General features: G+C 31.8%; 1 protein-coding gene and 1 long non-coding RNA gene across 3 annotated transcripts; one reads left to right on the top strand and one right to left on the bottom strand.

The window, feature by feature from the left end:
- Nucleotides 1-4,052: 4,052 nt before the first annotated feature.
- Nucleotides 4,053-9,198, top strand: LOC114377195 (arogenate dehydratase/prephenate dehydratase 2, chloroplastic-like). Of its 2 annotated transcripts, none has more exons than XM_028335611.1 (12): nucleotides 4,053-4,392; nucleotides 4,485-4,552; nucleotides 4,975-5,067; nucleotides 6,547-6,747; nucleotides 6,818-6,898; nucleotides 7,254-7,349; nucleotides 7,430-7,507; nucleotides 7,641-7,730; nucleotides 7,840-7,898; nucleotides 8,075-8,156; nucleotides 8,238-8,313; nucleotides 8,648-8,908. In XM_028335611.1, exons 1-11 carry the CDS (start codon nucleotides 4,143-4,145, stop codon nucleotides 8,295-8,297), a joined length of 1,158 nt encoding a protein of 385 aa, XP_028191412.1. In that variant the 5' UTR covers nucleotides 4,053-4,142; the 3' UTR covers nucleotides 8,298-8,313; nucleotides 8,648-8,908. The 2 variants fall into 2 exon arrangements, with proteins under 2 accessions (XP_028191412.1, XP_028191411.1); XM_028335610.1 differs by lacking the exon at nucleotides 8,648-8,908 and adding an exon at nucleotides 8,955-9,198 and having other exon boundaries at nucleotides 4,054-4,392.
- A 1,781-nt stretch (nucleotides 9,199-10,979) lies between these two features.
- On the bottom strand, nucleotides 10,980-12,323 carry LOC114373800. The gene is made up of 3 exons (XR_003658461.1): nucleotides 12,087-12,323; nucleotides 11,469-11,568; nucleotides 10,980-11,397 (listed from the first exon to the last, which is right to left on the bottom strand). It is a non-coding gene; the product is annotated as an uncharacterized LOC114373800 (long non-coding RNA).
- Nucleotides 12,324-14,221: the final 1,898 nt, after the last annotated feature.

Raw genomic sequence — 14,221 nt, 5'->3', positions numbered from 1 at the left:
ATGCGCTGAAAGAGAAGACCAACTTGTTTGTTGCAGTACGTGTTCCAAGAGAAATCCAGCATATGAAAGCCAAAGTAAGAAAGGAGATGTTTTGGTCAAACTCTGTTGTCAAAATGCAATTAATAAGCATGAGAAGTTTCAAGGGAGGGAGCTAAGGCCTTTGCTTGCCTCCCTCTAAATTCATTATCCGTCCATGTATATTTGCATTTGATAGGGTGGAGAGTACATACTTTACGTTAACTAAAAAAAATGTCATATATTCAAAACTATCAAGAGAATGTAGTGTTATTTTTAACGTAAGAGGAGAGTACAATGTAATATTCACATCTTTTAGGGAAGGAGAGTAATTTATTATTTTTTATAAATCAACACGTGAGATATTCTTAGATGGTAAAGCTTTAATATAACTTATATATATATATATATATAGAATCTTATTAACAATAATAATCTTGATCTTAATCTTGGTACCAATAATATAACTAAACTTTAAACTTTAAATTTCAATGAAAGTCAAGTTAAAAAAATATTTTTTAATTAAAATTGATCCAATTAAATATGTTTAATTAACTTTCTTAACTTTTTAAAAAAATAAAACTAATGTTCAGAGTTAGTGGGCCATATTTTTTTTAGAGGGAATAAGTCATAAGATTGATTTTAAACATTTAAAAGTGATAATTGTTTAAAATTATATCAATATAATAAATATATTTATCCTTTAAAAAATATTTATTTTCAACAAAACCTTAATAAATTTAGCTACATAAAATTAACCTAAACCTTAAAAAAAGGCTTATGTTAATAGTATTATTACTTGGATATTTATGGCCTCTCGATCACAGAGCACCAAATTTGCTTATGCATAGTGGAAGTGGAGAGGGTTAAGGAAAGAAGCCAAAAAGAACAACTCTTCATCATTAAGTATTCGTTTCCCAATCCATTTGGTCGTGTGATTAAAGCCGCAAATCCAACAATTACATGCACCAATAGTTTCCTCATGGCATAATATAGAATTAATTGGATTATTGATACCAACAAATTATATATAGGTGAAGGGTCTTTATAAAAATGAAAATTGCATATATATGTGGGTCCAAGGTGTTGTCTAGTATTTTTGTTTCTAATGGGTTGGTTTGTTTTGTTTTCGCCACAGTTCAAATATTGTGAGCTAGGCATGCGTGTGTTGTCCATTTGGTAATAGTTTATAGGAGGATATTTTGAAAAGGGTTTAGGGGAATGTCTATCAAAAATACATACAAAAAATACACGTATCTTTATCAACTCATTTGCAAAATCTTGATTCGGGTTTTTCTGAATGCTCCACTTTGTTTGTTCTGTATTTTTTAAAACATAAACTATGGACGTATATTCTAATTAAGATCACGTTTGAGCTGTTGTTGCTCATTGACGCGGGTGGTGATTATTTTTGGACACCGCAGTCAAGTCGTATTCTGATTTGAAGTTTTGAACTTTAATTTTGTAATAATGTAATTAAAGGCATGCACAAATATTTCATTTTAAAAAAAGATAAAAATGGTTATGCACAGTTATGTTATCTGATCCCAAACTATTATTTATGATAAATTTATTATTTTTTAAAATAATTATTTTAATATAATTCAAAATTTGAAACAATGATTTGTAATTAAATAATAATATAGATAAATATTAAACTCTTTGATAAAAGACTGACGAACATTTATTAATTACTTGATTTATTTATTTTAAAGTTAATTTGTTTGCATTGCAAGTGACGCAGGGAAAGATAAAAATCAAACTGAATTTTTTTAAAAAAAGCTTAATTAATGAAAAATAAAAGATTAAAATCTTTACAAAATTGACTTCTATATTATAGTAAGGATTTAGGACGTATGTTTCTGTTTCGTCGGCTTCTGGAGTCCATTGTGACAACTGACAAACAATTCCATATTTTTCTGTGGAAACAAACAGGCCCATACTAACGTTATATTATTGGGATGCTTCATGAATGACTTTTTCTTCCTGATTTCTTTTACACTGAATACCTTTTTGAATTTTTCTAAATTATTTTTGTTAATAAACATACAGATTGTAAATTAAATTTTTTTAAAAAAATTAAAAAATTATATTTTTAATGTTTTTTTATATAAATTTAATTATATTTTTTTTATAATTATTACATTAACTAGATTTCTTTTTTTGTCTTTATTATAATTAATTTTGATCTAATAATGTATTTTTTACATATATAAATTTTAAATAAAAATCATAGGTTTAATAAAAATTTATATATGCAAAAAAAGTTAATTATTTGATCAAAATTAATTGTTACAAAATTTATTATGTAAAATTATATGTGCATTAAATATACATTAGAAATTTTAGTGTTATATATAATGATATTACTTATTTTATAACATAATTAACCTATTAGTTCAGTTGCTTAGAGTGTTGTGCAAATAATGCTAAGTTATACAGGTTTGAGTCCTACATGGATCATTAATTTGTAAAACATATTTAAAAAAAATACACAATCCTTAAGAGGTAATTTTGGAAAATTTGAAAAAATGTTGGATGTAGAAGAAATCTACACGGTGTAAGAAGAAAAGGCCTTCATGAATAATGCCTTCATTGGGCTTGTTGCTAGACTGAAAAGTAATGGGCCCGATTTCCAACATATGCACCTTAAGGGCTTTGTTAATAGTATTCCCTTAATTACTAAGTAAACCCCAAGTTTTTTCTTTTTTTACGTAAATGCCCTCCTGAAAACATGTTTTCATTTATGACAATACAAAAAGAAAATATGTTTCCATTTGAAAATGGGGTGTGGGTTCATTTTGGTTGTGTGTCTAAATCATATACATAGTGAAAACATGTTTCTATTGTGTGTATCACAGTACATGTTTCAGTAGCATCTACAAATGGGACAAAAAAGGAATTTTGGAGCTTACTTGTGACAATGTCGGTGACAAGCCAAGATGATATGTGTGATAGTGTAGAGATAAATGAATAAAGGGAAATAAAGGAGGGTGTGAGAAAGAAAGAAAGAAACAAGGTGTGTGAAAACTGAAGGCAGTGGGAGGAAGGAAGAAAGTTAAGCAAGAAAATTTTGGAGGTTCTAACTAAATTATTTTGACCTGATTCAAAATCAACTTGACTTCTGTTCTTTTCCAAGATGTTAAAACAATATTATTTTCATGATTTTTGAAATTAAATCGTAATTGAGGTCGTTTTGAATAGACAAGATGGACAGTTTCAAAAGGGACAAAAGAGTCAGCCAGATCCATTCAGAATGCTGCCTATTTTTGTTTACTACGCCCTACTTAGTTTTTTTTTCCACCATGCGCATTACGCACACGTTAAACTATCAGTTTGACCTCAACATTAATTGGCAAAATAAATTTTGGCAAATTCTCGGCAACAACTTCCAACCGATCACACAACTTAAAGTTGATTTTTGCCGTGATATTAATAATAGCATTGAAAGCGAAAATGTCTCCCTTATTATTTCTGGGTGTCAACTTCGATTCAAATGATATTTCCTTAACATGTGAATTCTCCTTGCTAACAAGGCCACTTTGATGACAAAATTATAATGTTTGCGCATATTAAACACAAATTTGTTAAGTTTTTAGATATGGAATCTAAATCATATTTAACCTTTTTTAAATTCTGTAATACTACCTTGCAGTTAAAAAAATGTTTTGTAATACCTTCATCTTTTATCAACGGTGAATTGTTTAGTTGATTAAGGATTTAAATATCTTTTTAGTTTGCATTTGTCTACATTTTTTTTTCTTATAAATTATGTTTGTTTTATTATTTATTTTTATAGTAATTTAAATAATTTTTTTATTATTCAAAACGTTATTCAGAATATTTTAAAAATAAAAAAACAAATATAACTTATATAAGAATTAAAAAATATTATAAGAAGTAAAAAAAACAATAAATTGCAATGGCTAATTTAAACCATTAATTAATTAATTAATTAATTAATTAATTAATTCTCGAATGCTTTAGAGATGAGGTTTATGGTCACAGGTACTAGTCATAGTGTGTGGGGAAAGAAAGTCTCCGAATTGGGTTAATAAAAGGTAAAAACAAACTACAAACTAAACGTACTTCGCACTCTGCAAAACCCAAACACTGTCTCCGTCTGGATGGCGGCATCGCGAATCGTGGCCCATCCTCCGCCCTATCCCCACCGTCAATCTCCGCCGTCAGATGCCCCGCCGTCCCTCAACCTCACACTTAATCCAAAACGGTACCGTAACCTCGGCATTCGCGCCTCCCTTCGCGGCCACGAGGAGAAGAACAAGAACGATCTCGCCGATAAACCCCACTCCGTCGAGTTGCGAGCCACCAGCACCCCCGACGACGTCGTTTCCCGAGATCTGCTCTCTCTTCCGCGTACTTATATACGCACACACTATTCCGCGCTTTTCCCCTTTTTCTTAGGCATTGCTATTATTGTTGATTGTTTTTGCGATTTCAATTTTCAGGGCCTTTGTCTTCGACTCAGTTATCTGCTTCGGTGTCCGATAGCTCTCGCCTTCGTGTTGCATATCAGGTCTTTTGCTTGCTGCATTGCATGCGCATTTGAAATCCACTGGAATGGAATTCCTTTTATTTTATTGTGTTTGTATATATACAAACAAGCAATTCTTACATAAATCACTTTTTATATAAGCACAATTATTGAAATGATAATAATGATAAAATAGATAACTGATCTTGTTTAAGAAAGTTGTTGGGATATACTATCTTGAGCTTTTTTTTGTTTTTTATTAGCTGTGCCGGTGCTCATGCAAGAATATATAATCATTTGTTTTTTCCTCTTATCAGTGTAAATTTTTACACAGTTAATCAATTAGAAATCACTTCAGATATGGTTTTTTAAAGTGATTATTACAAAAAAGTGGGCAGTCTTAACATATATGGTCTTATATATATTGTTTGTGATTTCATATAGCTAAATATTGCATTTTTCAGGGGGTTCGTGGTGCTTATAGTGAATCAGCAGCACAGAAGGCCTACCCAAATTGTGAAGCTGTGCCTTGTGAGCAATTCGACACCGCATTTGATGTGAAGTTTTGTTACCCTTTCCCTCTTTACTGCTATTAGCAATATGTTACTTCCTCTAGTCCTTTTTATAAGAATCAAATTAGAAGTTTGGCTTGGTCCTTTTTATAAGAATCAATCTAGAATGTCTCTTGCATTAAGTGGAATACATAAATGTCTTAAGTTCTTTGAGAGTCTAACTTTGTTTTGTATAGAAAGCATTTTAGGAAACTTATTTTGATTATTCACATGTCAATAAAAATTAAAGCAATATATATTTGACAAACTCACAAAAGAATTAAAGTATGTCTCATGAACTGTTATGGCGCCATAATGCTATAACATGGCATTTTTGGACCCTTTTGCCATTCACCACTCATTATGTGTCGTTATATGGTGCTGTCAGCCATAACCGCAATGGTGCCTGCCATGCCACATTGCCGGGGCGCTGATGGTGGAACTCCCCCCTTTTTCGTTTTGTTTTTAAAATCTCTTTTAAGGGTTAACTTCATACTTAAAACATATCAGGCCCCCATTTCAATACGCGCATTTGCTCTTTTTCTCTTGTCAGTCTCGTGAAAGCATGAAACCTAGGGTTTCACATGTCTCCTCTCTGTGAACCTCTTGAGCTTCGGCAAACTTTTCAAATGAACAAATCTGGCAACCTATAACTTCTTCCTTCCATTTCTTTCTTTTCCCCTGTTTATTCTTCACCTGTTCTTCATTTCTTCAGATGTTCCTAATCTCTTTTTCTCTCTTCTTTGTTTTCTCTCTTTTTTTCTTAGTGTGGCTGTTCTTTTTCTTCATCTGTTTGATGTTTTTGTGCTCTGTTTTTAAGAATTTCAGAATCATGTTGTTCTATGCTTTTTTCTAAAAAACCTATAATGTTCCCAATTCTTTTTTCACTTAAAAGGACAATTTGAAGCGCCCAAAATCAAATTCTTTCAAGACTTGTGATTTTTTATTGGATTTTAGTCTATTATTCTGTTGTTTAAAATTTATTTATGCTGTTTTTTTTTTTTATAGTTTTTATACATATATGTATTATTATTTTTTTGTCTGCCGTATGTATATGGCAGTGTTTTGGCTCACCGCTATAGGCCACCACCCACTATTTAGCCTTGATAAATTTAAGATAAATTTAATGCTACTAACTAAATTTAACTAATTTCCTTCACCCTATTGAATTAGTTAATTGGGTCTTATAAAACTGGAGGGAGTATCTCTTCTAAGTTTCTTTATTGGTTTCCCATGTTTCTTTATGGACTTTCATGCTAATCTTGATTAATTTATGTTGTACTCATTCATGTCTTGACAAATTTAACTCTTTTTTTGCATTACTACCATAACTACTTAAAATTATGTTTACTTCTTAGCTTTTAGGCTTGTTTCCTTTTTTTTTTTCTTATCACAGTTACCTTGTTGCTTAGATGTTTTCCATGAGGGTTGATTCTAACTGTCTCTAATCTCTTTATTTTTGTCATTTTTGGTTTTCCGTGCTAGGCTGTTGAAAGGTGGCTTGTGGACAGAGCAGTTTTGCCTATTGAGAATTCTTTAGGAGGGAGCATCCACAGAAATTATGACCTTTTACTCCGGCACAGTTTACATATAGTAGGAGAAGTAAATTTTGCAGTTCGACACTGTTTGATGGCCAACCATGGTGTTAAACGTGAGGATTTAAAACGGGTTCTAAGTCATCCACAGGTGTGATTCTAACATTTTAAGCCTTACCTTCTCCCAATCACAAACATATCCCTGACTAACACTTTTTCAGGCTCTTGCTCAATGTGAGAACACACTGACAAAATTTGGATTGGTGCGAGAAGCAGTTGATGATACGGCTGGTGCTGCTAAGGTAAGTGTAGAATATAGAAAGCTATTTAGGTGGTATTAGGTGTTTCTGTTGATTAATGGTCATGCTTAAATTTTTGTGATACAATATTTACTTTTGGTCATGATCATTGGAACCATACCCACTTTTTTGGGGTTGTTTCTTCCCTTTACATTTCAGATTTTATATATTTAGTTTATGTAAGTAGGTCATCCTTGGTCAGATTCTGATTTGCTTGGTAAATTAGCATATTCTTATCATCTTCTGAAAGACATGATTAAATATTGCTCCTCGGGGTATAGGGTTGAAATTCAATTTTTACTGCTACTGTTGACTTGTTTATCAGTATCACTCATCCTCGCATAGTTACAAATTATAGCATGTTGCCTACCACAAACTACAAGATGCAGGAGCAGTTGCTAGTTCTGCTGCCGCAAAGATCTATGGCTTGAATATACTTGATCAAGACATTCAGGTCTGGGTCCATGGTGTCAGTGTATGGTTGACAGTTCTGGTTCATGGTAGATTTGATCACTAATGAATTTACATTTGCAGGATGATAGTGATAATGTCACCCGATTTTTAATGTTAGCACGAGAACCTATGATTCCTGGCACTGATAGGCGATTTAAGGTACTCGGCTAATATAGAATAATTAGCTGGAATTATTGGATAGAACACATCACATGTCTCCCGACTCCCCTATTGATTGGATTTATGCTTATCAATATTAATATTGCCATTGATTGTGGTGTTGATTTCTCAGACTAGCATAGTATTTTCTTTAGAAGAGGGTCCTGGGATACTTTTCAAAGCCCTTGCTGTTTTTGCTTTGCGTCAGATTAACCTTACAAAGGTTTGTTGTCTTTCTTGGCATCACCTGTTGTATCTTTTGAGGAAGTTACTTTGCAAGCATGCTTTTTAGGCATTCCTGGTTTTACATAATTTATTTGTTTCTCCAACAGATTGAAAGTCGTCCTTTGCGCAACCAACCTCTACGAGCAGATGATAGCAACAATTCCAAGTATAATTACTGAAAGTCATAGCTACTGATCTTTTTCTGAACTCTGACACAGTCATCATTGTTGATCATTTATTTAGCAGTTAAAACTTAAAATCATTATTAGTATTGTGTCTACAAAAAGGTTATATTGTTAATGATTATGGTGCTGATCTGATCATGGGTCTTATCTTATACAGGTACTTTGATTATCTTTTCTATGTTGATTTTGAAGCATCAATGGCTGAGCAGAGTGCACAAAATGCCCTGAGGCATCTAAAGGTGTGCTTTAATTTAATCCTTCAAAGCATATTGAGAGTATTACTTGTGAGTAGGCATTCTTAAAACCAATACACTTTACAGGAGTTTGCTACATTCTTGCGAGTGCTAGGGAGCTATCCTGTGGACACTAGCTTGACGTAAATAATCTTCAAAAGTGGTTAGTGTCATTTATCTGAATAATTTCCTTGGAGATTTAGCTTTAGCAAGTTTACTGAATGTAAATGACCTCCAGTTTTGAATGCAAACTGTTTGGAGCTTTATCCACCATTGCTCTTATGAATACGAGATAGCCTAGTCTTTTCTTGATGCCATGTCAAATCATCTGAATTTGGTGAGAAGTAGGAACAGCTAATTTTGCAGTTTGAAGTGTTGTGCATGAACTTCATCAATTCTCTCGTATTGATTTTCTTGTGTACCAGTTTACCAAAATCATACTACTTGTACATGGTGATCGTTTAAAAATGGTTCAGTGTCTGCATTGCTTGTCCCAGGAATCCCCGTTCCTTGTTGCTTTAGCTTGTATGCCTTTAGTCTCTGTTTTCTTGGTTCGGTGACAACCCTGCATCCTCCTCCCCATCCTCCCCCTCATAGAAAATGAAAAGAAAAAAGAGAAGGTATCCAATGCAAATGATAACAACTTTGCTTTCCTGATAGATGTTTGTGTCATTGCTAAAATTGATTAAGTGATGTGATGTTGCTATTGGATTATTGCTTTTGTTGGGAATAAAATTGTATCGTTTATTTTGTAGTCATTTACTTTTTTATTTCGCTTCTTCTGTATGCTTTTTGTTGTTGCAGGACTCCCGAATATAATTACTGTTGTGCGCAGCATAGCCCTTCTGGTTGTCAAATCGTGTTAATGGAAATAGAGTTTACATTGCTTCAATACAAGAAATATACAGAAAATCGTATCAAATGTAAAAGCTTCTTAAAATTTTGATGGGCCTCCCCGGCCCTTAAATTTATGTTCTCTCAAGCAGCATACAATGAATTAGGCTTAAATATGTTTTTCATACTTGAAAAATAAATCGTTTTTAGATTATTACCTGAAAGTCACTTTTGGTTGATTACGTATCCAAAAAAAAATTATATGTTTTAACGTAGTATTTGTCACTAGTCTTATCTTGATAAGAGATAACCTGAAAGATAGAGTGTCATATTGTTAAAGTCTAATTACTAACATATAACTAAATTAAAGTCATATCATTATTTATTATTTATTTATTTTTAAATCAAATTATTATATTTCATTAACTAATAATTCTTTTTTGAAAAAAAACCTTCCTCTTCTCTTTCTCCCTCACCTTTTTCTCCCTCTTCTCACCCTCCAAGTCTACCAAGTTTGTGGTCGAGGGTCTGTCGGTGTCACGGACCACAATTCCTCCACGCCCCCCTCCCCTAACGCACAAGCACCTAGCCACTCTCCTCTTCTAAATTAATGGAGTGTTGTTGAATGTGGTGGTGTGCAACGGCATAGAGAGGCTATGAGGGCGGGAAAAGAAGTGCATGACAGTGATGAGGAGCTTTGAGGGGTTGCCTATGAAGATGGGGCCAAAACTGTCGTGGTCGAGGCTTGTGGGGAAGAAATTGGTGGTGTGGTGGAGGACGGAGAAGGAGAGGCAATGCGGCAGGGAGGTGGTGGCCAGAGAAGGGGGGTAGTTTGGGTTTATGGTGAAGGAAAGGGTCTTTGGAAGAGGGTGAGGGAGAAGGAATAGAGGGAGTGATTAGGCATTGATGACATGAGAAATTTGGATACATATCATTGATTAGGCTTAATGATGTGGTAAATGAAACTAATGACAAGTGCTACATTTAAAACAATTTTTTTTAGGTGCGTAGTTGATAAAAAGTGAATTTGAGGTAGTAATATAAAAATGAATTATTTTTCAAGTATAATCCTTATTATTATTATTATTATTTGCATGTTAGTTCAAATATTTATTTTCATTGCCCTTGCTACCAATTCTCCCTATGATGTTTTATTGTTTCCACACGTTCAACCTCCATGAGGACACAGTATTCGGATTGTCCTTAAAACAAAACGAAATACAATTTTTATCTAAAAGATCGTGATGGACTATTGTTATTTGGATGTTGTTTCCTGCACCATTTTCGGATTTGTTTTTCTTTCAATTTGATCATTCCTGAAGCCAAAAATGAGATATATTTTGGAATGTAACTTTACATTCCGGAAGCCAAAAAGGAGGTGCAGAACGCAACAGCCATAGCCTTGTTATAGGATGGGATTCAAGTCCAAGCGCAAAATCTTGCATGGTTGTGGCATGCATGATAACCGGATTGAATTTTAGTTAAAAATTATCACTGATGGAAAAATGCTTTCCATTGATTAAAATTAACACAACGAGCAGTTATTTTCGTTTCTTTTTTAAATTAACACAATAGGAACTTGTTTGTTATTTTTTATTTTGAAAAAAATATTAATAGTTTTTTTTCGTTATGTATTTTGAATTTACACTCTACTAACACAACGGATAAGTTTCTATTAAGTTAATTTTTCTAACACAACTAAAACAAGTTAACAATCTGGAAGCTTGACAAGTTTCCGTTGTGATACGAAAAAAATAATAACAACAACTTGTTTTTGCTGTATTTCTATCAGGAATATTTTCGTCAAAAAGAAAAAGCAAAAAGTTGGTAGATTTAAATAGCAATAAGGTGGGCGCCAATAGCAATTCTCTAACCCTAGAGAGACTGAAAATATAAATGATCTTTGGAATGGGTTAATATCAGCATAACATACTTCCAAATTTAAGGTATACATTTTTAATTCAAGTTAATATCAAAATATGGAACTAATCAAAAGAAGAAAAAAAATATCAAACTAGCATAAGAGGCACACTTCAGTTACATTGTAAGTTGTAACTACGTTGTAAGTTGTAACTACGGATGAAAAAAAAGTAGTTGTTCTTCATGTGCAGCAGGGGTCTCACACTTCAGTTACATTGTAAGTTGTAACAAAAAAAAAAAACTGTAACTACGTTGAAGATGTAATGGCAATGAGCCAATAACAATGTAAACAGGGTTCCTTTACTTAGTATTTACTGCCCAACTAATGCTAAAAGATCAAATTTGCTTGGGCAGTTACTGGGTAATCAAAGGCTCAATATTAGCAGCATCTTGTCAGGCAAATGAAGGGGTTCTATGAAATCACCGAGAGCCTCAGCAACAGAGGGCATTGTATTATCCAAAATGCAATGGATGGTGGAACCAGCAGGATATCCTGAAAGGGATGACATGAAGAAAGATGACTGAAATAAAACTCAATAATCCCATCATTCAAAAAATATGTACCACTAAGGATGTCTAAATCGAATCGCCTAAGCACCACATCGTTGTAGCTGAGAATCTTCTCATCTGCTTTTGATTTCCTCATCCCAGTATATAGGCTAGCCTGATGAAAACAAATTAGGACAAGCTTAGCTAGATCATCATCACCTATGCAACTTTCAAAGGAGAAGAATAAAAGGGCATGCACACACACACAGCCTGTAACTTATGCTATTTAATGCTCTAGTTTAGAAACACAACATACAATACAATGCCTTCTCAAATGTTTATGAGTAAAAGGAATAAACAAACTGCTCAAAAGATCTGTGTGTGTCACTACTTGGGATTTACCCTACTATGCATAAAATGAATATATTATCCAGCATAAAACCCTAGTTGTCAAATTTTCAGTTCAAAGTTGATAAATGCTCTCTCAAGCTAGAGATCAAAATTTCTGATGGTATAACCAATTTACCTTGAATCTGCAACCGCAGCAAAAGAGAAAATAAAATAAATCCAAGAACAAATTTCGTGAGATCAAGTGCTTCATAAGAAGGAATTCACATCAGGTATTGTAAAGCAACTGGAAGCGTTTAATCAAGTAGAACAGGATTAGTGAGGAATGGTCCTAATAGTTTTTACCATTAAAATTTGATTGATTGAGTCCAAACGATGAGTAATCTCGTTCACTACTTATTAAAACTTGTCTTAATTTTGCAGAGATGTTGGGATTTAAGCTTGAATGCATTGGAATAAATATGAAATGAATAAAAAGAGAAAGAAAACGAATGAATCAACCATGGTCCATGGTTATAGGAGAGAATGAATGAGTGAAGTCGAACAAGCGCTACGGATTCAGAGAAAGCGAAAAGTATAATTTATATAGCGAAGCCGAACTGCGAAACAAAAAGCTTGAGGGTTCGTTTGGTGGTTAACAGAATATACAGAGCATGGTAATTTTAATTTTATCCAATATTTAATCATAACGAATTCATATAATATTATAAAAATTAAAGGTTAAAATATGATTTTCATGGTCATAAGAAAATGTTTGAAGTATTTTTTTGTTTTCATAAAATTAAAATGTGTCATTTTTATCACAAACATATATTGTGATGATTTTTTCATCAATTATGTATATAATTAATGTAAATAAAATATTTTTTATATCAATTATGCAGACAAGCGACGTAAAAAAATAATACCTAAAAATGACATACCTTAATTTTACGAGAACTAAGAGAGTATTATAGAGATAAATTCTGAACATTTTATATTTATGAGAACAAAATATATATTTTAGTAAAAAAATTGATTTATTTTTATAAATTATAAGAAAATATAAATTTTAACTAAATTATATAAAAAGTACTTTTCTTAATATATAAAAAAATATAAAAGTTTCTAAAATTATAATTATTATTCAAATCCTTATCTTTAAAAAATATTTGAATAATAAATATTTAATATTTAATTAATAATATAATTTAAATTTATGTGTCAAAATTATTCTCAATATATACATAACTATGCTGATTTAAAAATTTATAATATATAACAATTGATAAAATATATACTCATGTTGGTACATCACTTTTTTATCTCTTTTTTTTACAAGAGTATTATGCCCTTAATAAATAAAAAATAACTATACAAATCTAAAAATTTCTACTATTTTTTGGGAAATCTTTTCCCTTTCACTGACAAAATTACAAAGGTAATAATTAATTCTCTTTTTTTTTTTTCTAAGTCCTTCGGCCTGCCCACGAAAGCAATTGTCCACAATTCTGATTTGGTAATCTCCTCTCCTGTGACCTATCTGTTTTATTAACCACACAAATGAATCTCTCATCACCAATTTTTTATTACTGTTTCTTTCTCTCTCAATTATCTCTCAGTGCACAGTGCACATTTCATCTCTATATTGTTATATATCTTTCTCAATCTACAACACCTTTAAGCAGAATTTAACTCATTGAAGGAAAGCATTTTCAAATTGGTGAAAGACACATGCGCTTTTAACAATTATATGTGATTCCATATTATTGCACGTATCATTTTAATAATGTTTAGTGAATTTTTTTTATATTTTTTCTTACATTTTGAGTTTCAGAGTCATTGGTTAATGGTTACATAGCAAGTTGAAGGGTGGCTACTTGCTATTTCCTATCCTCTGGACCATCAAGTTAGTTTTTCTTATTTTAACCTCTTTCTCCTAAATTTTCTAAATTATTTTTTGTAATAATTTCTTAATATTTTATTAATTTTGGGGTGTTAAATTTGTAGAAGGTTTTGAAACTAACATGAAAGAGCAAGAGTGAGGTTGAAGTTGCCACAGTGACAGAAAAAACAATGATGATAATCAGGTGATAACTTTTTTTTTTATTGTTCCATTTTTATAAAACTTTTTTTCTTGAGAACTATGAATTATTATCAGCAATTTACTTTGTAAAATAAGTTAGTAAATGTTGACAGATTCCAAAAAAAAAAAGTATTTTATGCATAAACATAGTGTCTCATATCAATTTACCAGATTACAAATATTATTGCATCAGACAAGAGTGATAATATGATATAGAATAAAGAGAGGAAGAAGGACAAACGGAAGAAGAATTGGAAGTGCAATTCATCCGGAAAGAGGCAGACTCAATTATTTAAGCATTTTTATGTGTTTATATTTTTTTAGCAATTTATTTTGTTAATGATAGCATAATCCGGAGAGAAACAAATAAAAATTTTAAAAAAAGTTTTATACATAGAGATGAAGGGAGTATAAA

This window comes from Glycine soja, chromosome 11 (assembly GCF_004193775.1).
Source record: "Glycine soja cultivar W05 chromosome 11, ASM419377v2, whole genome shotgun sequence".
NCBI classification, from domain to species: Eukaryota; Viridiplantae; Streptophyta; class Magnoliopsida; order Fabales; family Fabaceae; genus Glycine; species Glycine soja.
Note: the sequence above shows the minus strand (reverse complement) of the source record. Positions and strands in the feature narration are given on the sequence as shown.

Coding starts and splice junctions, on each gene's coding strand:
- LOC114377195 (XM_028335610.1), top strand. CDS start 4,143: ATGGCGGCATCGCGAATCGTGGCCCATCCTCCGCCCTATCCCCACCGT. Junction 4,553..4,974: donor GCCTTCGTGTTGCATATCAG/GTCTTTTGCTTG, acceptor TGCATTTTTCAG/GGGGTTCGTGGTGCTTATAG. Junction 5,068..6,546: donor AATTCGACACCGCATTTGAT/GTGAAGTTTTGT, acceptor TTTCCGTGCTAG/GCTGTTGAAAGGTGGCTTGT.